A 24,413-nucleotide genomic window follows, 5' to 3' on the forward strand; every position below is an offset into this window, starting at 1 on the left:
ATTCTGTTAGGTCTAGGAGTTTGTAGAAGTTTTTTTTAGGTTTCGTGTTTGCATAACTGGTAAAATGAATAGCAAAAAGCCCCTTAGGGAGAGTAATTGAAGAGAAAATACATGCTAAATTGTGAATCCTTTTCTCTTAATAAATCAAAGTCAGTTGGATGAAGTGAGAACGATAGAGGATGCCTTAGATAACCCAGTTGTGCAGCCCTACTATAAGAGCGAGTTATAAGCCTATACACTTTGAGCTAACTTGTAAAAAGAATGGGCTACCACTTGATGCTTAGGGAGAAGAGTCTGACGGAAAAAAAAAGGGTTTCTGGAGGTATAAGCTGGACGAAGTCCAGGAAAAGGAGGTATAAGCTGGACGAAGTCCAGGGGAGGAGTTAAAATAATAAAACCGGAGGTATAAGCTGGACGAAGTCCAGGAAAAAAAAAAACAAAAAAAAAAATTTAAGGGCAGGAAGCAGTAGTAACCAGACCCAGGAATAAAAAGGAGACGGTAGGAAGGAGAAACTCTCATAACCCGATGCATCAGTGGAGTAACTTTAACTTAAGAGCGATCCGATCCTAACATCCCTGGTGAGGAATGAGTGATCGAGTGAATCTAACAATTGGGAAGTCAGAAGGCTATCTTGACGAACTGACAACTCGACTAGATAGAAGAAGGGAAGGGGAGGAATCTGAGGCTGTAAACGCTTGGATTGACCTTAAACTTGTGGGGATGGCTGCTAGGAAAATACCAGTTTATGCGCTTATGTGTTTTCTTTTCTTTTGTGATTTTTATGTGTTTCGTGTTGTAGTTGTCTAGGTCTAGGAGTCTGTTTTGTTTGTAGAATAGTACTTGGGGGGGGCCGTGCATTGAAATTCGCCTTATTTCTTTTTCTTGTCTTTCATACTTGAGGACAAGCATGGTTTAAGTGTGAGCAGTTTGATAAGGCTAATTTCATGCATGGGTCTAGGGATTTAATTCGTGATTTTACTAGGACTAACGCACGTTTTAAGCCAGGTGTGTGAAGGAATTCGCCAGGTCCAGGAAAGAAGACCAAAAAATCACAAGGTCGAGGAACTGGCGATTTAGTGAACGATTATGAAGAGAATTGCTCGACGGAGGAAGCTCCAGAGTTGAAGGGTAGAATAGAGATTTCTACGAAGACTCAAGGGCTATGTCCGCATCTATAAAAGGCAGAAGCATGCAAGCTGGAGGGATCTTCCCGGGGGAGACCTCACCACAGCCTGTTGCTTAGTTCACTTTCCCACACACACACTTGATACTAGTTTTGAGGAGATCTCAGTTCGCACGTTCGGGTTTCATCTTAGCTTCCGATATGGTGTAACACCGCTCTTGTTAGGAGCGAAGAAACAATTTATTTTCCGCTTTCCGCATTTTGCTTACTCTGCCGAGCTTCGTTGTTCGAAGCTCGGTTCGCTGTTTTCACCGAATAGTTTCTGGTTTAAATGCAAGTTTGATTTTCCGTTATGGCGATTGTGTTGATTTCTGGTTTGATCGTTTCGCTTATTGAGATTTTGGAGTTTTAATTTGTCTGAGTTGGATGCGTTTCGCAGCTGTTTACTGAGTTATTGCAGGTTAATGGTCAGATCTGGGAGATTGGAGTTGGATTGTGGAGGAATTTTGGTTGGATTTGCTGGATTTGTTGGTTGTTGGGTTCGGATGTCTTAGATCCGGAGTGGATCAAGCATTCTGACGTGAATCTGAGTAGTTTCGATCTGATTTTCATGCTTAGTTTACGTGTTTTTTCTTTCATTCCGTCTAGTGTACGCAGATCTGATGTGTTTCCGAGTTGCAGCAAGATAACGACGACCAAATCTCTATATTCTGTTCGAATCTCGCTTTTTGCTCTGTTTGTTCATCTGCAAGTTTAATTTGGTTGAGAGGATGCATTTTGCTGCGAGCTAGCGTCAGAGTTTGTTAATCTGCAGTTCTTTCCGTACTTGCCATTTTTGGAATTATGGTCCCCACTTTCAGTCATATTCTGTTTAGCTAGATTAGGTAGTTGTTTACACTGTCTAGGAAGTGGTTATGTTTCTTGTTGTCGAAGTCTGAATTTACAAGTTTAACATGTCCTAGGTCTAGCATTTACATTTTCTGCCTAGGTCTAGAGTTAGTTTAAAATTCTCAACCCTTTTGTTGCGTGGCAGCAGCCATTTGTCTGTCCAAAGTCTCTGAGCACTACTTTGCGAGTCCATCTCTGTGGGATCGACCCCACTTCCCTATACTAATTCATAGTATTCGGGTTGAGGGATTTATATTTTTTTGAAGGGGAGTCGATGTGTGTCCAACGACCAAGCACTTTATGTTCTCTTAAGTTCCTAGACCTTGTGCTCTAGTGGATTTAAGGAGCGTGGTGTCTTGACCAAGCGCTTGCAGTGATCTATTTCTGTGCACACTCGATAAAAGAAGAAAATCCTCGTTTCAAATACAAACTACAAACTTTAATCCTACACACTCCTTGTAATTGATCAACGGTTCACGTTTGGGATGCATATGGGGATGTCAACGCTTAACACAAATTATGTCACGGGGGGTGTTTATGGAATGTGATTCATGCATCGGTTACAAAAAGCCCTCATTTCACTCCAACCATTCCTTAACTTTGTCAATAACATTTCACTGATCTGTTCCAGATATGTTCCCAATTTCGTGTTGCCATTTGTGTGGTGCCTTTGTGGTTCTACTGATATTCCGTTGACATTACCCAAATAATCTGTTGACATTATCCACTGCCCATGATATATATATTCTGTTGACATTGTGGTTCTACTGATATTCTGTTGACATTCCCACATAATTAGGCGTTAACATTGCAAAGTAAACACACTACCCAAATATTCTGTTGACATTATCCACTGCTGACATTGAACTTTTTTTTATGATGGCTAATGAGATTATGTATAGAGAATTGGTACATTTCAGGTATGTTGCTGTTGAACTTTGCACGCATAATTTACAAATATGATACTGACATGATAATGTTTTATTCCTCTACCTAACTTTCAAAATCGAATTGAAATCACGAAGATTAAAATTGGTGCAAAGGTCACCGGAGAACTCATGTCACCGGAGCATAGGTCGCGTCAACACCGATTATTAGCACTCATGTCACCGGAGCAGAGGTCGCGTCAACACCGATTATTCGAACGATTGCTGGAGGCTTGGTTCCTTGAAGAAACGCGATTGATTGCAGTAGATTATCGAAGGGTTCGAATGGAGGAAAGGGGAGAAAAGAAACGTGATTAAGGGGTGGGTGTTGAAAAGGAGTAACTGACTGGATTCTCAATCACAACTTAACGCCTAATTATGTGGGCTGCTTAGTTACATCACTAAATTACCCTTAGTGAACAATTATATAGGTAATGTTGACATTATGTATACAATCTATACTAACCGTTGATTATTTCTAATAAATGTGTAGGATTAAAGTTTGCATAATTTGTATCTTAGGGGGGTTTGTAGTTTACCACACCCTTTTATATATATATATATATATATATATATATATATATATATATATATATATATATATATATATATATACATGCTATAAGAACAATGAGGTGGGGCATTTCTCACAATACTATAGATCCGTCCCTGCTTTGAGACTTTGAGACATGAGATTTACGATTTTTTTATATTTGGATTTAACAATGTATTTTAATATTTTATAAGATAAAACAATGTAAGATATGAATGACTCTGTCTATTCATGCATTTATCTATCATTCTATTGTAAGTCTTTGGAGTCCACTGAATTATTTGAGGTCCAAAATGAGATGCTCCCCACTGTAATTAATGAACAATTAGATGCAATTGCAATTTGCAAAGAGCTTTGTTTTCTAAGCGAGAAGATATCTGAAAAATGGCTTACAATCTGCAACCCCTCATCGTCATTCTTGAAGGAATCCTAAATCATGACCAAACACGATGGATTGTTGATGAAAACAACCCTCAACTCCATTACCTCCTGAATAAAGCTACTTCTCTGCAACAAATCCTTGATAAATCTTCACTCACCAAAATAGACAGTTTGGAGAGCAGAAGACATTCTTGAATCCCACATGGTTGATCAAATGCTTTCCGGATCTAATTGCGTGAGATTCACTTTGTCAACATGTTACGGACGTCCTCCGTAACGAGGCCGGATGGCTAACTTCTCGGAGAGATAAGGTGATCGAACCTTCGACGTTCTCGAAAGATAGACCACGGATTGCTGATTTTCGGACGTTCTCCGACGAACAACAATTGGGAAACGAAATATGATATTCTTGTTACTCAAGACAAGTTTGTGGAAAATAATATATTCATTGAATTGAATAAAGTGATAACAATAACTCCTATTTATAATGCTACTAACTTAATGAACAAGAAACAAATATCTAAACAAATAGGGAAAAGATATGGTAAATCAAATATGCAACTAAATAATTGGGATATGGATATGATCGTATCAACTCCCCCACGGTTGAAATACACCTTGTCCTCAAGGTGGGAACCACGAACCACTTATGAGAGTTGAAAGCCAAAGCTTTGGCGAGGCGTCTCCTCCTGGATCAAACACATATCGAACAACTGAATATCTCCATTTATCACCTTTGTCAAAAATCAACAAAGGAGACCCGATTTTTTTGGAAAAATTCCTTGCCAAATCGAAAAGGTTGTTCACGCCTCCAAGAATGTTCGAATCCAACATGTCATTGCGCGGAGGGATCAACCTTGCATCGGTATCGGGCGATGTTGATCGATGATTCATACTTGTAACATCACTAATACTCAAATCCACATAGACACCAACAATTATGCACAAACCGGCGTAAGCATTATCTCCTTTCTTGCCCCAACAATTCTCAACAATAGATTTGGATTGCACTTGAACAACAGGGAATGAGGAGATGACCTTCAGCACTTCCTCTATGGAATCGTCCTCCTCTACATATGCCTCTTCCTCATTCTTTTTACTTGAATCATGAAGACCATCATCGTCATCAATTTTATCCACCTCTATAGCTCGTACTTCATCATCTACTAATTTCTTTTCATTGAGCCGCAAGTCAACTTGATTCAACACTTTTGCATCCCTCTCCAAGTATTTCTCTTCACAAGAAACAAGCTTCGTAGCGGAGTGGAGGCTCGGGGAACGCAGGCAGGAGGGCGGGCGTTGGAGCAGGGGCTGCTTCACAGTAGTGGGCAATTCGAGGTAGGCCGCAGCTTGACGGAGGTGAGTCGTAGGATGGCCGCAGGATGACGATCGTTGCTGATCCATGTGCAGCGGCGGGGGCGGTGCAGCGCGGTGGCGACTTGGCCGTGGTTGTTGGTCGAGCACGTGCTGCAGCGGTGGCTTCTGGTCGAGAACGAGCTGTGGATGTGCGGGGGTACGAGGGCTTGGGAATGTGGGGTGCAGGTGCCGGTTCCAGGTTTGGGGCTGCTCTCGCTGCTGTCCAGTATACGAGCTAGGTGGGAATCGCGACGGCACGTCTGAATCAGCGTGAAGAAAGCCCCGGGGGCCGAAAGAGGGGCGCGTCGTGTATTTTGACGCGGGAGTGTCAGATGCTCCACGATGCGTCGGGCCATAGAACAGTTCTGGTTCTGGTACAGGCTGTGGCGGTGGTTCTGACAGCGGAGGAGCGCGAATCTCTTCCACACGTCCACCGGATGTGCGGGAGGGCGGATCCCAGCAAGTCCGGCGACGCCTCGATCCGGAATAGAAGTCCACATAGTGTTGTTGTTCGGACTCGTCCATCCCCAGGTACCGGTCCTGCGGCCTGTCCCAGCACGTGCGGTGCCGAGGCTCGGGGCGATCGCGGTACGACGCCCGATGAACGTTCTGCTGCGGAAAACGGCCGTCGCGTCAATGTAATGCGCGGGCAGCGCCTCGTCGACGATGGATATCCCCACCACGGTCTCGTTGTCCGTGGATGAAAGGCCGGTGGACATCGTCTTCTGCCGCCCAAGCGTCGCGCGGGGAGTGATACCCTTCGTCATCAAGTTCGTCCGAGAAATAGGGGGGATCAGGTTCGGGCGCTTCCAACTTCTCCAGCCTGAGTTCCATTCTGTCAAATCGCGCCAAGATCTTCTCCAACCCGGTGGAGAAAATCGCGGTTGTTCCTGCCACATCGTGCGGCGCCTCGGAGGCCGCCTGGAAATCGCGCCGCGGATATCGCGACTGATCGTCGCCGCGTGAAGCGCTTGTGGACGCGCGGCGCGAAGAGTCTCTGATTGTGACTTGCGCATTGCCTCCGGTGAGGAACCCCGTCGGCGGTATACGTTCATCCGATCCAGCGCTGGACGTCCTCATGTTAGGAGGCCCTCGAGGAGATTGTCATTGAGCTACTTCTATTAAGGATATTGGTGGTGAATAGGTTATTGATGAAGAAGGTGGAGGATTAGGCGTGGCTGTGATGGTGGTGCTGCGACTGTTTTTTTTTTTTTTGATATGGAGGATGAGTACGGGATGAAAGCACCAGTTGTTACGGACGTCCTCCGTAACGAGGCCGGATGGCTAACTTCTCGGAGAGATAAGGTGATCGAACCTTCGACGTTCTCGAAAGATAGACCACGGATTGCTGATTTTCGGACGTTCTCCGACGAACAACAATTGGGAAACGAAATATGATATTCTTGTTACTCAAGACAAGTTTGTGGAAAATAATATATTCATTGAATTGAATAAAGTGATAACAATAACTCCTATTTATAATGCTACTAACTTAATGAACAAGAAACAAATATCTAAACAAATATGGAAAAGATATGGTAAATCAAATATGCAACTAAATAATTGGGATATGGATATGATCGTATCACAACACCAGATTTGCAGGAAGTAATACGAGAACTTGACTCTGTTATGGAGCAAGTGGAGGATAAGAAGAAGCTTCAAGAACTTGATTATGCTATGGAACAAGTGAAGCTCGTGGAGATGGAGGATAGCATTCCATCTAGGTCGAATGTTGTGGTGGGAATTGATGCTCATCTGTTGCTTCCATCGAGTTCGAGTATTGTTGTGGGAATTGATGCTGATATGATGCATCTGAGGGAACGGCTGACCAGCATGCAGACAAGCTGGAGATTATCCCCATCGTTGGTATGGGTGGAGTAGGTAAAACCACTCTTGCTCGACAGCTTTCTGAAGATCCATTGATTGCTTATCACTTTGATTATCGTGCTTGGGCCACAATTTCACAAGATTGCAATATGCCACAAATTATCTTAAGCCTTCTTCGTTGCATAACTGGACAAGAATGTGATCAAAATAATGATAAGTTAAAAGTTATGCTACATAAGAGCTTGTTCAGTAGAAAGTACTTGATTGTATTAGACGATATATGGAGCACGAATTTCTGGGATGAGATAAGGATGTACTTCCAGGACAACAACAACAACGGGAGTCGCATTGTGATCACCACTAGGGAATCTACTGTGGCGAACTATGCTGACTCTTTGAGTTCGCATCATCAGGTTAAATTGCTTAGCGAGTTTGAAAGTTGGAATCTACTCCACCAGCTTGCGTTTGGAGAAGAGAATTGTCCTCTTGTATTGCAAGATATTGGTCGAAAGATTGCCAATGATTGTGGTGGGCTTCCTCTAGCTATCAGTGTGATTGGAGGGCTACTATCTAAGATCGAAAGATCAAAACATGTTTGGGAAAAACTTGGGAACAATGTAATAGCAGCAATTGCTGAATCAAACGAGCAATGCTCTAGTATATTGTCTTTAAGTTATAATCACTTGCCAAATCACTTGAAACCGTGTTTTTTATATATTGGAGCTTTCCCTGAAGACTACGAGATTAGAGGCTCCAACCTCGTACGTTTATTGGTGGCAGAAGGATTTGTAAAATCAAACGGGGAAAGAAGTTTGGAGGAAGAGGCAGAGGATTGGCTTAAGTCTCTAGTAGATAGAAATCTATTAATGGTTAGAGAATACAACAAGTGTGGAAAACCAAAGAGTTACCACATGCATGATATGTTGAGGGATCTGTGCATAAGAAATCTGATGAAGACAAGTATCTATATGTGAAGAATGGTCCAGAGGTCACATTGTCTAACCCACGCCGTGTGAGTTTCGACACATCAACTGTAATGGAAGTTGTTAATGTTTCACAAGAGTCTACAGCACTTACTCGATCTGTTATATGCATTGGTTCTATGAGTGACGATCTTCCATTAGGTGTCTTTTCAGCATCAAGATTGCTAAGGGTGTTGGATTTAATGCATATGTTGTTTAATGTGTTCCCAACTGAAATATTTGAATTTGTGAACCTACGCTTCTTAGGTCTCGACTGCATGTCAAGAACACCTAGAGGAATATCTAGATTGTGGAATTTGCAAACCTTGATTGGTTATTGCCGATTTGATGTGCCATCTGAGTTGTGGCAACTCTCTCAGTTAAGAAATCTCAAGGTGCGTGAATTTGAGTTGTTAAAAGATGAGGAATTAATGAACTATAGTGTTATGAAGAAGATGCAAATGATTTCAATTACAACTCTAACTAAAGAGGATGGTCCGAATATAAAAAAGTTGGCAATTGATGATGACTTCCGATCTACAACCATGGCAATTGATCTTTGCCATCTTCACAAGCTCGAAATATTGAGATGCTATTTTATGAGAACTACTCCTATAAAGTTTCCTGATTGTCGTTCCAAAGTTATATATTTCCTTGTAATATAAAAAAACTATTTTTGTGGGATAAATTCAGGAGTGTCGAGGACTGTGTGCACTGCATAAGCAGGAAGTGCTCACAATAAGTGATTGCGAGTTTAAAAGCGAGGAGGAGACATGTGATGAAGAGTGGGAGGCAGCAGATGGAGATGAGTTCCCATCACTGCATTTTCTATATCTTTTTAAAGTTGTAGAGGAAATCCCTAACGGCATTGGAGAAATTCCAAGACTTCAACTAATCGAGTTCAAAGAATGCAGCCGATCCGTAGTGGCCTCAGCAAAAAGGATTGAGGAGGAACAATCTGACAACGGCAACTACGATCTCAAACTCTGTATTGCAAACACGGACCCATGGTGATCTGATCGCACTTCCATTTTCTGCAACTTGAAGATTAATTGAATGAATGCACAGTGGTTTTATATTTATATCAATATGCATATCATGTGCATTGATTATATTTATAATTTTTATACAAATATACTCATTTTTATACTAGTAGTAAATTGAGTTTCTATTTTGCTTCAACCTACACAATAATAAATTATGTGTGTCTGTTAATTAAACATTTATCTTTGCATTGGAGCCCTCTCTATGCTGGTGAAGATGTAGATGCATGCAGCCATCTTCGGCACCAAGGTCAGCCCCTGCCGGAAAAAGGCGAACGGGCTTCGGGCCCACACGGATGCTGGGGAGGGGTGGTCCTCCTCTTCCATATCTTGAAAGATGATGTGCGGCCTATCAAGAATGCCATTGTTATCGAGTTGAGGTGTTTCGCAATGGGAGGTACAAGAGTGAGTGGCACCTGGAGATCCATATATATATTGCCTCGTTCTACACTTCCTCATACTAGGCCACCATCCTGCCCGCACTAGAGCTGGTAGCGGCGGCCGGAATGAAGGACGAGGATGAGGTGAATATTCATATTAGCAGTACCTAAGTATCTAGGTTTAATTAAAACATGAAATAAATCATGTGTTGTTACAAATCTTGTCATCATTTATGTATAGTTCCTAAGATGTTGCATCCTGATTATACTATTCTAAAATTAGTACTATCATACTAAATTCGTCCCTGAAAATTTGTCTCATTTTTCTATTTTCGTTCATCCCTCAAAATTTGTCTTATTTCACTTTTTACCATTTTTTGTAGTGGACCTCATATTCCACTAACTCATTCTTACTCACATTTTATTATAAAACTAATATATAAAAGTAGGACTCACAATCCACTAACTTTTTCAACTCACTTTCCATTACATTTCTTAAAACCCGTGCCGGGTCAAAGTGAGACAAATTTTTGGGGACGGAGGTAGTAGTTGTTTACCAGTTTATTTAATATGCATTCAGAAGCCTCATTTTAATCACTACAAACTCATAGCGTGACAATTTCCTAACAATAGTAATATTATTTTTAATAAAGATCTATAAAAAGTCAAATAAATAAGTAAAAATTCTATGATCTTTTCATACTAAGTTGTCATAGTGACTTGGTGTACTTTGCCAATAATTTCTTGACAAATAGAAATAAAAAAGCTCCTCATGCCACGTCAATTAAATATAATTCAATAAAACTTAACTGCACAAAATAGACATCCACGAAAGTAACATTATATTACTACCATTAAATATGGATGCATTCATATAATAGGCGTGTAATATACTACTCCTACAATATATATGTATATTGACTTCTTAATGTAATAACATTTCACATAAAAAAGTAATCATATTACGTTACATGTCAAGGAAAAAATCATATTACAACTCTTTGATAGTAGTACTATTTTAAGATTTTATTAAGAGACCTTTTTTTCTTATTTTATATTTATATATGCAAAAATTTTATACAAATAAAAATTATGACTATAACTTATATATTTTGTTAGCATATTAAGTAATAAACTATGATTTTGAATATTTTCTTATTACCATGTAAAAAATCAAGAAATATATTGAAAGTTATTGAAAATATATAAGAAAATATTAAAATTTATAATTAGTTACTTAAGAGTATGATAACAAAATATAATATTATAGTCATAATTTTTATATATATAAAATTTTTGTATATATACAAATAAAAAATAAGAAAAAAAAAGTCTCACTAATAAAATCTCAAACTAGTACTATTAAGGAATAATTTTTTTTCTTGTTATGAAAAGAATATTAATATGATTACTTTTTTATATATATACATACACATGTCTTATAGTATATTGCACGTCTATTCTATGATGACAATTTCCATATTTAATAGCAGTAGTAATATAATGCTACTTTTCATGATTAGTGGATGTCTATTTTGTGCAGTTAGTTTTATGGGATATTCGCACCTAATATTATGGAACTTTCAAAAAGTTGGGTTTTTCCCATGAACTTTGAAATTGGTAAAAAAATACCATGCACTTTACCCCCGAGTTTGTTATTTCCCACCAATGAAAAAATTTCGACTATATTAGATTGAAGAACAAATTTGGAGGGTGTGTTTCAAGAAAAACTATTCTCTAAGATTGAAAATCTTAAAACTCTCGAAGTTGTTATCGAGAAATTATGAAAAAAATCTGCATCATGACATTATTTGCCGGAATTTTTTCATTGGTAGGAAATAACACAAACTCGGGATAAAGTTCGTGATATTATTTGTCAATTTCAAAGTTCTTGGGAAAAACCCAACTTTTTAAAAGTTTCATGATATTAGGTGTCAATATCCTAGTTTTATTGAATTGATGTTTAATTAATGTGGCATGAGGGTTTTAATTTCCATTTGTCAAGGAATTATTGGTAAGATACATTAAGTCATGCCAACTTAATATGGAAGGATCATAAATTTTTTACTCCAAATAGGACCGTAGATATAACCATCCATATTCCAAATTTTGATTAGTTCATTAGGTTAATTCGGATTTTGTAACACGCCGAAAAAATACATTACCTGTTATGTGTAGTCAATTTTTGACGATTAAGTATTCCAACAAAATTAAATTACGTGGAGTCTGGATAACAATTTAAAATGACCAGTAGATTTCATGACAAAATTAGAAATGGAACTACATCTTTAAATTTATTTAAATGTAAACAATAGTTACAAAACTTTATAACTAGACGCTCGAGAGTCAATGGAGCCTTTGGTGCCAGCCACCGAGGCTGCAGGAAGATAAGGTTATGAAAGTGGGGTTGTTAGAGAGGGAAAGAGAGTTGAGATAGTTGTAGTTGGATTTCTTCATTTTCCGCTAACATAATCAACAGATTTTCATCTGATAATCCCAAACTCATCTCCGTACCAATTCCGCCAGCAGAAATTAATTAATTTCCAACGGTATGATTAATTAATTCTTTTTCTCGCATTTATAATTCACCAAATCTGCATCTTCTTCGTTCATAATTTGTAATGTAAATGTGCAGAAGAAGAAGAAGAGTAAGCCGCGTTTGATCGCGATATCAACGGCGGAAGCAAAATGGCATGGAAATTGGAATTCAGAGTATTTATTTTCCCTGCGAGACCTACAACTGCTTGATCTTTCAGATGACGATGGTGTCCACAACGGTGGAGGGTTTTTTCTTCTTTAGTTCTAGAGTACATTAATCATTCCTCGTTTGTACTGCGTTTTTTTTTTGTTCCGGATTTGGGAGAGACGCATGACCCTCATGCGTCTCTTTTTAATGAAACGCATGACTGTCATGCGCCTTTTATAGAGACGCATGAGGGTCATGCGTCTCTCATTTTTTTTCCGTTTTATTTTGACGACGCATGAGAATCATGCGTCTTAGAAACAGACGCATGACGCTCATGCGTCTTTTTTTTTTTTAAATTTGACTAGAGACGCATGATGCTCATGCGTCGTAGAAAGAGACGCATGAGCGTCATGCGTCTCTACTTCGAATTAAACCAGCGGCGAAGGCAGTAGCTCCTCATTCACGCACGCAGACAGCAAAGGTTGCGATTTCCTTGGCGATTTCTTGGCGACTCCCGTCATATTTCGGTAAGTTTCCTTCAATCTTTCAACACTGCTCCATTATTTGTTGTTTATTTGCATATTAGTAGGGTTTTTGAAAAATTTATGTAAACTTACTATTTTAGGGTTTATTGAAAAAATTTATCTTTAATTGTTGTTGGTTTGTATATTTATTTTTGCAGAAATCATGCAAGTATTCGTGAGTTTATATTGGGGTGGTAGAATATATCAACTTCCTCATGTGGGCATTTGTTATGATCCTCCTCGTGCGAGAGCTTCCATCGTATTGGATTCATGTGTTTCATTATCTGAATTAGTAGGAATGATATGTGCTAAGATAAGAATAGATTCCAACCAACACTTCATCGAAATATCTTGGAGGCATTGTTTCTTGGGTACCGGTACGAGTTATGTATGTACTGCGGTTGACAGTGATCAAAGTGTGTTTTATATGTTCAATGCGGCTCTAAATTCTACTCGGCATATTGAATTATTTGTTGAGTATTCGTCTGTTGGAAATGCCTTAATCCCACCAATTGTTGATCATGGTGTTGGTTCATCTACGAGGTTTGAACCTATGAGCATCGACTGCGGTATGAATGAGCAAACAGACGTTGCAGATGTTGGATTGAATACTCAAGAGAATGTACAAGAACATGCTGATGTTGATGTTGTACGAGGAGACCTTGCAGATCCAGAATTATCGTCATCATCGTCTGATGATATTTTAAGTGATGATTCCGGTGCTGACTCTAGTGATGAGGAGGTAGTGTATAAACCCGTCGTACAAGGTGAACAACCACTTCCAGAATATGTTCACACTGGGTTGAAATATTTTCGCAAACTGCCAAGTGGTCGTACTGAGGTACCTGAAGTTGGTAATGAACGCAGTACCATGTACTGGGATGAAGAACACCCATATCGGATTAATGGTGGAACAAAATTTGATAGCAAGCTGCATGTGAAGACTGCTATTACTATGTGGAGTCTGAGGCAACACCGGCAATTTAGGGTGGTTGAGAGTAAATTAAGAAGGTGGCATGCCGTGTGCAAATATCCAAATGGGAGGACAGAAGATGGGACAGCTATTATCAGCGAGACCGACGCTGACAAAGCAAATGAATGTCGGTGGGAAGTGTCTGTTACACACATGGCCCATGATGATATGTGGGAGATTAGGAAGTGGCGGGGACGCCATAGTTGTGAAGGTCATCGTAATGATAGAGGACATGCTAACTTTTCATCACCAATGATTGCTTTGTGTATTCGCCATCAGTTGCTAAAAAATGCCGAGTTTAGTGCCGCCGCCGTAAGAAATTTTGTTCATGACAAATTTCATGTGGTAGTCAGTTATAAGAAGGCATGGTATGCACGGAGAAGGGCTTTAGAGATTGTATTTGGTGGATGGGAGGAGTCATTTAGGGATTTGCCAAGCTACATGCTTGAACTGCAGTATAGGAATCCAGGCACCATTGTTGAGTGGAGGCATAACGAGTTGTTGAGCCAGGGCCGTACTAAAGTCTTCTATTACGTGTTCTGGGCACTTGGGCCTGCTATACATGCTTTCCAGGAGTGCCAACCAGTTTTGACAATAGACGGAACTCACCTCCGAGGAAGATTTAAAGGTAAGCTGCTTGTTGCTTGTGGTGTTGATGCAAACAAGAAATGTCTGCCTATTGCATATGCTATTGTTGATGAAGAAACTGGCGACAGCTGGGAGTGGTTTTTGGATCATGTCAGAATTCATGTGGTGAAGTACGAAAGGGAGGTATGCATCATTTCGGATAGGCACAAAGGAATCCTCAAGGCTATGCGTTCAGATGAATGGAAAAAGCCGCCGATATGTCACCACAAATTTTGTTTGATCCATGTGAGGAAAAATATCTTGACAAAACTAAAGGGTAAGGGAGGAAAAGCAAAAGGCATGATATGGGCATTGGGTGTCACAACTCAAGTACGCAAGTACGTGAGAAGGCGACGTGCACTACGGGAGGAAAGTCTTATTGCGATACACGAGCTCAACAAAGCCAAAAAAGAGAACTGGTCTCTTTGCTACGATGATGAACTGAGATGGGGGGTGCCCTCGACAAACATGTCAGAGAGCTACAACAACGTACTGAGAGGTGTAAGAGAGTTGCCAATAAGAGCTTTGGTTGATCTGACATTTTGGCGAACAGTTGAATGGTGGGCAGATAGAAAGACAGAAATACAACAAACCGAAGGTCGGTTGACCCCCTGGGCGAGGGACAAACTTGTTGCGAATGATGCGAAGGGGCAAATGCATTACTGTTCAGTAGTCGCCCGAGAATTAGGTCATTACCAAATTCGAAGTCGTCCACGTGTTGAAAATGGAAAGGCAAAGGGCGATAACAGACAAGAAGTCGAGTTTATGGATTCAAAGTGCAGTTGTGGGAAGTGGCAGATGTGGAGAGTCCCTTGTTCACATGCGTGCACCGTTGCCAGAGATCGAGGTAACTCTATTTTTGAACTCATTGATAAACACAACCACAAAGCTACATGGGAAGCACAGTACTATGGTGTCTCATTTCAAGCCCCAAGACACCAAGACTATTGGGCAAATCCTGGATGGAAATTGCGTATCACCCCTGAGCAGTTGCTTCCTCGAAAGCGCGGACGAGGCAGAACAAGGAGGATTCCTAATCAAATGGATATCCGCGAGGAAGATGAACCGAGAGCGCCCCGCAAGTGCAGGAATTGCGGTAGAAGGACATGACCGAAGAAACTGCACAGTCGGTCGTGTTATGTAGGGGTTATTCACATTTGCAGCGCAGGTATTTTTGTACCTTATTTTTTTATGTTTGTATATTTTATATTTTCGTTCTATGAGAAATCGTACTCTTTCTGTTGTAACAGGGCTTGTGTACGTGAAGACAGTGTTGGACAAAAAGCGTGTTAGAAATTGAAGACTTTGGAATGAATTGAAGACTTTGTATTAACTGAACTTTGGACATATTTTGTACTGATTGAGTTTGCAATCTAAATAAATGGTTGTATTGAAAAAAGGAAATTATTTATATCAATTCCACTGAATAAAATAAAAATGGAGGTATAGTTGAAGTATAATCGGGCGATCGGGCGAATTCTCTGTACTCTGCCTGCTGAAAAGTTAGAGACGCATGAGCATTATGCGTCTTATACAGAGACGCATGAGGGTCATGCGTCTTATACAGAGACGCATAATGCTCATGCGTCTCTAACTTTTCAGCAGGCAGAGTACAGAGAATTCGCCCGATCGCCCGATTATACTTCAACTATACCTCCATTTTTATTTTATTCAGTGGAATTGATATAAATAATTTCCATTTGATGAAGAATATAAGATAAACATAAATAACATGAATTTGAGCACCAAACCATAACATACATATCCAAATATCATGTTATATGCAACAAATGCACAATCAGTTACATCAATTCGAGCAACTCCACCATCATGCCTGGGACAATTCCACCCTCATTCTTCACTGCCCGACTTCCTGGAATGGAGATACTAATGAAATTAGTAACCAATTGAAGATTCATAGATATGAAAACTTAAATAAACAAAGTACCTGAAAAATTGCTACTTATACGCTGATGGAGTATATTTTGACGGTTCAACTCCCTTATTCTTCCTGGAGGACAACCTCTTGTACACTTTGCTCACGAGCTTCCCAACCCCGCCTCGTGATGAACCCTCTGCAGCAGGTCGAGGTTGGATACCGATGCTCTGAACGTCTTCTTCCTCATGTGCCTCGACAATGTTGTCATCTTCTTCTACTCCTTCATCATCATCCTCTTCTTCAGCTTGTACAGGAGGCACTACCTGATAATTCTGGAAGAATGAATCGACCGAGGCTCGGGCCCCACTCCATTGCGGCGCGTCCTGGCTTTGTGAATATGGGCGACGATGCCAATCGGGCTCAGGCTGGCTAGGAGAATACTGGGGACGCTCCCACTGTGACTGTGACTCATGCGCCGGGTATGAATACCACTGGGGTGGGTCATGAACTTGATACTGCGTCTCTGGTGCTACATAATCGGGCACCGGCTGGGACATCCTGAACTGCTTTGTGTAGCCGTGTCCCCCAGTCCGAACACCAGGCACTCCACGACGCCGTGGAACTACTTCTGGTTCATAAGGCATGACCACATCCTGATGTTGAGAAGCGGGGTACTCCATGACATCCGTGTTGTTCGTAGATTCGAGGACATTCTTAACAATTTCCCGAATCTGGCGCACTCGTGGGTCCATTTCGTCTTCCGTAGTTAAATGGAAAACCTGCTGAAACCCCTCAACCTAGACACAAAATGATACACACACTTATCAGTACTAAACAATCTATATCACATGAAAGCATATATTTTAATATAACAAACTTACAAATAGTCTCATCGAAGCAGCCGACTCGTTCATCCCAGTAGTGGCCCGTGTCCCCGGCTGAGTCATGTACGTCACGGTAATCCTGTTATACCACGCCATATACCCCGGGTTCATGGGGATATCCATGGACATCGATGCGGCATACTGGGCAGCTTGGAACCTTTCGAACCTCATGTCCCACTCCCCAATGTAGAACTGATGCGTGTTTGCCCAGTTGTTGCCTTTCTTGCCACGCCGATCAGTTTTGCCCAAATGATCGACGTTCCTTAGCATCCTGTCTACGGACTGCGGTATATCCTGGTACCGATTGAACTGTCGGCGTACTCTTCCAGGCTCATGGGCCTCGACATAGGCCCAACATACCAAGTAGGTTTCGCACAAAGAGCATCCATTCACATCATTGCAGTAGTCAGGCAGTGTGAAAGGTGCGTACGGCGTCCAGATAAACTACAAAACAACATTGCAAATGCCAAATTAATTTCATAATAAGTTCATAAACGAAGTCCAAACCGAAAGAATATTCACCTGGCCAGGTCTAATCAGAGATAATTGGTCACGGTAATGCTCAACCGAGTGTCTTGGAGCATTTCCTATCTGCGTTGTTCCTCTCCACCTATACATAAAATTGATGTAAGAAAAAAATTCACCCAATATGCATTAATAAATAAAAATTTCGATATATACCTGGCGCCACATGGTGTATATGGCTCGTGCACCTTTGGTCCTATGAACGCAGGCCTCAATGTGGGCATTCTTTCCCACGCCCATAGCTGCAGGAGGATCATAGGGCCGCCCAACTCTTTTCTCTTATCCATGGAAGCCTCACATAGATAATGATAAAGGTAGGCCAATGCCGCGCTTCCCCAACTTATATTCTTCACCTCTTCCGGATCCCCAAGCCCATTCAACCACATAAATGGCACCTTACACCCCGTGGTATCCGGTAGAATGAGACCTCCTAATAAAATTAGGGCATGGATACGTGCTCTTTGGATGTATACGTAAGTAGGCAGGTCATCACCCAGAGGCATCCTTGTCTGGTTGATCAGCGCGGTCATCAGCAAACCACCTTGCTTTGTCTCTGTGGAAGAATCTGGTATCCATCCCAACAGATCGCGGCACTTGCTGGTCCAATCTGGAAAGTTGTCATGATAGTCACGACCCGTGAAAACGACGCCATCCGCCCTCAAGCCCCAGATGGCTTGCACATCTTCCAAGGTGATCGTCGTCTCACCGATCGGTAGATGGAATGTGTGTGTCTCCGGCCTCCAACGCTCAATCAACGCCGTGATCAGCTCATTGTCGACCTTCATTGGCTTCCCACAATCGATCACGCCTTTGAAACCAAAGACGTCAAGCCAATATCTTACATTCTCGTGAATCACGGCGTCCCAAGTCTTACTTTCAGTCCTTCGGACTTTAAATACTTGGGTTGTTCCCCCTTTCATCAGTTTATTTGAAATGTGATTTTTTTGCATATTTAACACGGACGGGTCTTCGGGTCCATACAATAAATGTCCAGTAGAACTTGAAGTCGCCATCTAATCTAAGTACAACCAAAATCACAACCAAAAAACATACAAAATCACAACGACAATCATCAAAAACATACCAATATTATACAATAGAATGAATTTAGCCACTAAAATCGTAGACATTTAACTAAACAACAAAAAAATCAACCAAATTGGAGCTATTCGTTTTTAACCCTAATTTACAAACATTAGGGGAAATCTAAATAATCTATGCAAATTAACAACAAATAAGGAAGGCAAGTAGAATGATTGAACGAAACTTACCGGAAAACAAGTCGAAATCGTCTTCTTTCGCCGAATCTAGGAAGAAATCGCCGCCTCCGTGAGTGTTTGCTGTCTGCGTTCGTAAGTGAGGAGCTACTGCCTTCGCCGCTGGTTTAATTCGAAGTAGAGACGCATGACGCTCATGCGTCTCTTTCTAAGACGCATGAGCATCATGCGTCTCTAGTCAAATTTAAAAAAAAAAAAGACGCATGAGCGTCATGCGTCTGTTTTTAAGACGCATGATTCTCATGCGTCATCAAAATAAAACGGAAAAAAAATGAGAGACGCATGACCCTCATGCGTCTCTATAAAAGACGCATGACAGTCATGCGTTTCATTAAAAAGAGACGCATGAGGGTCATGCGTCTCTCCCAAATCCGGAACAAAAAAAAAACGCAGTACAAACGAGGAATGATTAATGTACTCTAGAACTAAAGAAGAAAAAACCCGGTTATGAAAGTGGGGTTGTTAGAGAGGGAAAGAGAGTTGAGATAGTTGTAGTTGGATTTCTTCATTTTCCGCTAACATAATCAACAGATTTTCATCTGATAATCCCAAACTCATCTCCGTACCAATTCCGCCAGCAGAAATTAATTAATTTCCAACGGTATGATTAATTAATTCTTTTTCTCGCATTTATAATTCACCAAATCTGCATCTTCTTCGTTCATAATTTGTAATGTAAATGTGCAGAAGAAGAAGAAGAGTAAGCCGCGTTTGATCGCGATATCAACGGCGGAAGCAAAATGGCATGGAAATTGGAATTCAGAGTATTTATTTTCCCTGCGAGACCTACAACTGCTTGATCTTTCAGATGACGATGGTGTCCACAAAGATACTAATGTTTCTATAAACCTTTCCGTTCAAAAGGTAATTAATGCATACAGATTGCTATCAATTAAGCGATTGGATCTGATTAATTAATCAATTCATGGAAATGACATGATTTTGTATCTGATTATTGTGGCATAGCATGCTGGTTTTGGGCTATCTTTACAAGGAAGGATCACCACATTTTTTTTTTCAAAATAAAAAAAACGCCCCTTGTGAGCGGGGTTTTTAAGCAGACCCCCAACCCGTAAATAAGATCAAAATATAATATTCCAACAACATGATCTTAGCCCAAAAGTGACTAAGATCGAAAATAAGAACATGAAAATGTAAACCAGGGGTCCAACAAGCCGGGATCCTCCATGATATCAAAACGCAAAGAAAAGCTAAATAAACAAAAGGAAGAGGTAGATAAAAAGGAAGGTAAACCATCGTGAGCTCACGCTCAATCCACATCTCTACGTCGAAAACGAAAGTTAGGATATCCCAGCTGGTCGATCCTAACGAGTGTCTTTAAGTACCGAGGCGCAGAGATAGGGTCAAAGTATGTAAGTGCAGGGGTCTGGACCCCCCTACCTGCCAGAAAGTCGGCAGCCTAGTTCCCTTCTCTGAAGATGTGTGAGAAGCGAACGTGCCGCTGAGATGTCATGCTCCGGATCAAAGCCATATGATGTCAAAAATCTACGGAGCCAAGATATCCAGCTGATAACAACCTAACCAGAGCCGCTGAATCCAGCTCTATCCAAATGTGAGTAAAGAGCTCCATAGCCATCTCTAAACCCTGAATCAGAGCACCACGTCATTCACCAGAAAATGTTGCAATTGCTGCTCTCCTTACCTCCGAGATGTATCATCTCTTGCTTTCTCTCACACACATACACACAATTGAAAGATTTCGATACTTAACTATTATCCGACAGATTAACGCGACATTTAAAGCGTGGATTCTCCCATCAACGAGAACAATTAGGGAATCATCTAATCAACTTCCTGATATTGGAGGAGATGATCCTTCCCTAAGTTTTCAATTACTTATTTATTAGTTGTACTCCTGGTATAAGTAATTTGCTATAAATATATTCCCTCAGTCCCAACTTAATTGTCACTCTTTTCCATTTCGGTTCGTCTCAACTTAATTATCACACTTCATTTTTACCATAAATGATAAGCATGCCTCACATTCCACTAACTCACTTCACTCACATTTTATTATAAAACTAATATAAAAAAGTGGATCTCACATTCCACTAACTTTTCCAACAAACTTTTCTTTACTTTTTTTAAAACTCGTGCTCACTCTAAGAGTGACAATTAAGTTGGGACGGAGGGAGTATATTATTAATACTTTCAAACTAATTTTAAATGCAAAAGGTGGAACCAAAATACGGGGTTTATATAAGAAAAAATGAAGTTCATTATTAGTTTTTTCTTAGTATAGTTCATTACAAAAAATTCATATTTTTAAAACATGCAAATGAACTCTGTGCTTTTAAAAATCCAAAATTTCTATAATGAACTAAACATTCACTAATAATGATCTTTGTGATGAACTCGGTGTTCTGGATTTGTGTTTTGCATATAATACAATCCTACGGACTATGTATATATGTGATTGGATTGGATTGGATTGGATTGGATGCATTTCGATTGTATTTACAGGTTATTTATGTGAGGCCTGGATATGAAGCTGATCTGGATTCTTTAATACAAGACACAGTTCGACTTGCCACTTCAGTTAAAGTAATTTTTAAAGCTTGATACAAAGAATGACATAAAATTTAATCTTGTATATATATGATGTTAACAAACTAATAATTTGTACAACGATTTTTGTTTGGAGTGATTGTAACTTGGAAAATATGTTCTGTTTTTCAGGAAACTTGCGAGAAAGCCGAACCCAAATTACACCGTAAGTACTTCAAAATCACAGTTTATAGTTTATATCCCCTAAAAATGTAGTGCTATAGCTAAGTAATGCTTGTAAGGTAAATTTCATATATCGAGATTGATATTAATAAAATGATATCATGAAATACCATATCAGATATAGGTGCAATGAATGCACCTTCGATCGATCGGTGGAACAAGCTTTTGGAATTGAAGAAGAGTCACGAACTCATATATAGATTTGATGAATATCCAATATGGCAAAGATGGAGATGTAATTGGCATGCACTTCATCATCATAAGAGTGTCATAGATATGAATGATATGTATAATGTTCATGTTTATAATTAGTCATACGATAGTTTGTACATAAATTAACTTACCACCACTACAAGAAAAAAGAGTTCTAAGGACGCCTTTTAAATTGATTAAGGACGTTTTTTGTGTATCTAAATAAATCACGACGCTTTAAAAAGTGTCCTTAGTGGGAGCTTTAAAAAGTGTCCTCAGTGGGAGCGTGCCAAATCTAATCAAGGACGCTTTTAACTAGCGTCAGTGAATAAATTTTTGGGACGCTTTTAAAACGTGTCTCCAATATATTTGGGATGCTTTTAAAACATTTGGGACGCTTTTAAATATACAAAAAAAGGGAAATTAGTGGCGGAAATAACCAGCGGGTGAAGTTGTCCCTGGAGAGGGCTTCAAAGATTCTCCTCATAAAAAGAAGGCTATTAAGATTGCTAAAAGTGCAGTAAAAACCAGAACAAAGAAGCTCGTAGAGGAGCAGCAGATAGAGTCATACCTACTCTCAAACCAAAACACTTGTTTTCTGGCAAGAGGTCAACCGGCAAAACTATTTGAGTGACAATCACCTGAGGTTGAGGTGATAACCACTAGATTGCCATCCAAGAGGCCACTTAACATTCTTATGCAATAGTGTGTTCTCTTGCTCATTACCATGCTATCAAAAAGAAAAGAAAAACATCAGAATAAGCATGCTATGCGAAAATGTATTCTGCACCAGAATAGAACTGAACTGTTGGTAGGTTACCATGGTTCTTCTGCAAGCTTCAGGGTTGCTGAAAATCTGTGCTGCATTGTATCTGTTATTTGTAGGGATTGGGTGACTTGTAGGCGTGTGCGCATCGCACGTGACCTACAATAAAAAGGAAGTCTCATTCTGAAAACAATTCAAGTGCATAATGCAAAGTTTCATACAGCATGTTCCTAAGTAATGGAAAAAGTTGATCATGTTTAGAGGTACACCAAAATGGAGGGATCAAGGTGTCAAAATTCATGTACAGAATAACCTTGTACTTTCCATAGAAATCTAACGACAATTTGATACTTACTTTATTAATGGATATAGATTTTTGAACAAGAAATCATTTTCCAGCGCCAACATTATCGATTTTCCATGTAGAGCATTCAACTCAAATGACATCAACAAATTAAAGCTTGCTCATTACCAACAGTAAGTAGCTAGTATGTAGTGTTTTTCTTCTTTTTCCACTAGATCAAGCTCATCATAGATGGATTTTAGCAATTAACAAGCTCGTCGAAAAATTAACAAAGAAAATGAAAACTGAACTATGTATAACCCCAAATCTGAATCAGATTTATCCTATTTTTTTGTTCAACACAACCTCAAACTGAGCAAGAGTCATTGCTCATAGCTTCAAGATTTCCAAAACCCTAACAATCCTCTCCATAAATGCTACTACATACTAATTTTTCCAGCTAATATCAGTTCTACAAAACTCTTTTCAGCATCAAGTTTAGCACTACGCATTGTAATCTAAGTCCTTCGAAGTCAATTTAACTAATTTATTTTTAAAACATGATTCAATTAATAATTATATCACAAATTATCATGATGTTTAGCATCTCCATCAACCAACTTCCTTAAATCAACATCTAATATGAAAAAAATCAGAATATGCTCTAAAATATACAGTATGGAAGGGTACGAACCATGCCATCTTCAACCTCATTCCGCACGGCGGAGCTCGAGCAATCCAAGATCTCTGCATCGCTTTGCAGACTTGATTTTTCCCAATTTCTGCGATAGTAGATTCTACAATTTTATCCAGCAATTATAGAGAAAATTTTCGATGCGAGAGTCATGAAAACACAGAGAATCTGAATAATTAAGTTCATTCGATTGATTTATGGAGAATTATTGAAAATGGAAAATAGATAGGTCACAGAAGTACCGGAAAATCATTCCAACAAAACAAAATTTCATGAAATTCCTATCAATTTCTCGGCGAAGCCAATCAAAGAGGAATTCGGGTGGATTGCTTCTGAGAAAGACGGAGATTCTCCGGTGAGAGCGGCGGCAGGGGAGCCGCCATGAGAAGGGACGTTCTACGCGACAGGGGATCCGGAGCGAAAAAGGATTACCTCTCACCTCATGCATTTGCATACTAAATTTTATAATATACCATTAAATAGTTGACGAGTAGACAGTATTTAATGCTTAAAAAAATTATTTTTAAAAATTATTTCCTTAATAAAAATAATTTTGTTAACTCTTGTTAAAATAATATTATAGATCAAATTTTACTTTTTAAAAAAAAATTATATAAAAGAGTGTACATTTACGTATTCTAAAAAAATATAAAAATGTCAAATTTTCCCTTTTTTATTTTTTATTTTATTTTATTATGATGATTTACTTTTTAAAAAGATTTATATAAAAAAACGTTTCTCTTATCTAAAATAAACTAAAGCTTGACCAAATTTTATGTTTTATATAGCTATTATCTTAATATAAATAATATAAATATATATTCTATAAAAATAATAGTAATTTTATTAAGTTAAAAATGTTGACATAATTAGTGGACTATATTTTTAAAAATCTGGTCTCGTTATACT

At 39.5% G+C, this 24,413-nt stretch overlaps 6 protein-coding genes across 6 annotated transcripts; 3 read left to right on the forward strand and 3 right to left on the reverse strand.

Annotated features, from left to right (window-relative positions):
* Positions 1 to 6,860: 6,860 nt before the first annotated feature.
* Positions 6,861 to 9,034, forward strand: LOC121757481 (putative late blight resistance protein homolog R1B-16). Its single transcript, XM_042153020.1, has 4 exons — positions 6,861 to 7,097; positions 7,298 to 7,927; positions 8,002 to 8,661; positions 8,714 to 9,034. Exons 1-4 carry the CDS (start codon positions 6,861 to 6,863, stop codon positions 9,032 to 9,034), a joined length of 1,848 nt encoding a protein of 615 aa, XP_042008954.1.
* Positions 9,035 to 12,546: 3,512 nt separating this feature from the next.
* On the forward strand, positions 12,547 to 15,646 carry LOC121759419. Its single transcript, XM_042154989.1, has 3 exons — positions 12,547 to 12,656; positions 12,812 to 15,421; positions 15,504 to 15,646. The coding sequence occupies exon 2, from the start codon at positions 12,817 to 12,819 to the stop codon at positions 15,361 to 15,363; it is 2,547 nt and encodes an 848-aa protein (XP_042010923.1). The 5' UTR covers positions 12,547 to 12,656; positions 12,812 to 12,816; the 3' UTR covers positions 15,364 to 15,421; positions 15,504 to 15,646.
* Positions 15,647 to 15,996: 350 nt separating this feature from the next.
* On the reverse strand, positions 15,997 to 17,266 carry LOC121759420. The gene is made up of 3 exons (XM_042154990.1): positions 17,014 to 17,266; positions 16,202 to 16,929; positions 15,997 to 16,126 (listed from the first exon to the last, which is right to left on the reverse strand). Exons 1-2 carry the CDS (start codon positions 17,185 to 17,187, stop codon positions 16,213 to 16,215), a joined length of 891 nt encoding a protein of 296 aa, XP_042010924.1. The 5' UTR covers positions 17,188 to 17,266; the 3' UTR covers positions 15,997 to 16,126; positions 16,202 to 16,212.
* Positions 17,267 to 17,578: 312 nt separating this feature from the next.
* On the reverse strand, positions 17,579 to 18,952 carry LOC121757483 (serine/threonine-protein phosphatase 7 long form homolog). The gene is made up of 3 exons (XM_042153022.1): positions 18,813 to 18,952; positions 17,730 to 18,559; positions 17,579 to 17,626 (listed from the first exon to the last, which is right to left on the reverse strand). Exons 2-3 carry the CDS (start codon positions 18,552 to 18,554, stop codon positions 17,579 to 17,581), a joined length of 873 nt encoding a protein of 290 aa, XP_042008956.1. The 5' UTR covers positions 18,555 to 18,559; positions 18,813 to 18,952.
* A 1,947-nt stretch (positions 18,953 to 20,899) lies between these two features.
* LOC121759421 lies at positions 20,900 to 21,881 on the forward strand. The gene is made up of 3 exons (XM_042154991.1): positions 20,900 to 21,383; positions 21,519 to 21,552; positions 21,688 to 21,881. Exons 1-3 carry the CDS (start codon positions 21,177 to 21,179, stop codon positions 21,879 to 21,881), a joined length of 435 nt encoding a protein of 144 aa, XP_042010925.1. The 5' UTR covers positions 20,900 to 21,176.
* LOC121759422 (glutamine synthetase N-1-like) lies at positions 21,824 to 23,937 on the reverse strand. Its single transcript, XM_042154993.1, has 4 exons — positions 23,747 to 23,937; positions 23,505 to 23,592; positions 22,582 to 22,686; positions 21,824 to 22,491 (listed from the first exon to the last, which is right to left on the reverse strand). The coding sequence occupies exons 1-4, from the start codon at positions 23,776 to 23,778 to the stop codon at positions 22,399 to 22,401; spliced, it is 318 nt and encodes a 105-aa protein (XP_042010927.1). The 5' UTR covers positions 23,779 to 23,937; the 3' UTR covers positions 21,824 to 22,398.
* Between the last annotated feature and the right edge of the window lie 476 nt (positions 23,938 to 24,413).

This window comes from Salvia splendens, chromosome 12, assembly GCF_004379255.2.
Source record: "Salvia splendens isolate huo1 chromosome 12, SspV2, whole genome shotgun sequence".
NCBI classification, from domain to species: domain Eukaryota; kingdom Viridiplantae; phylum Streptophyta; class Magnoliopsida; order Lamiales; family Lamiaceae; genus Salvia; species Salvia splendens.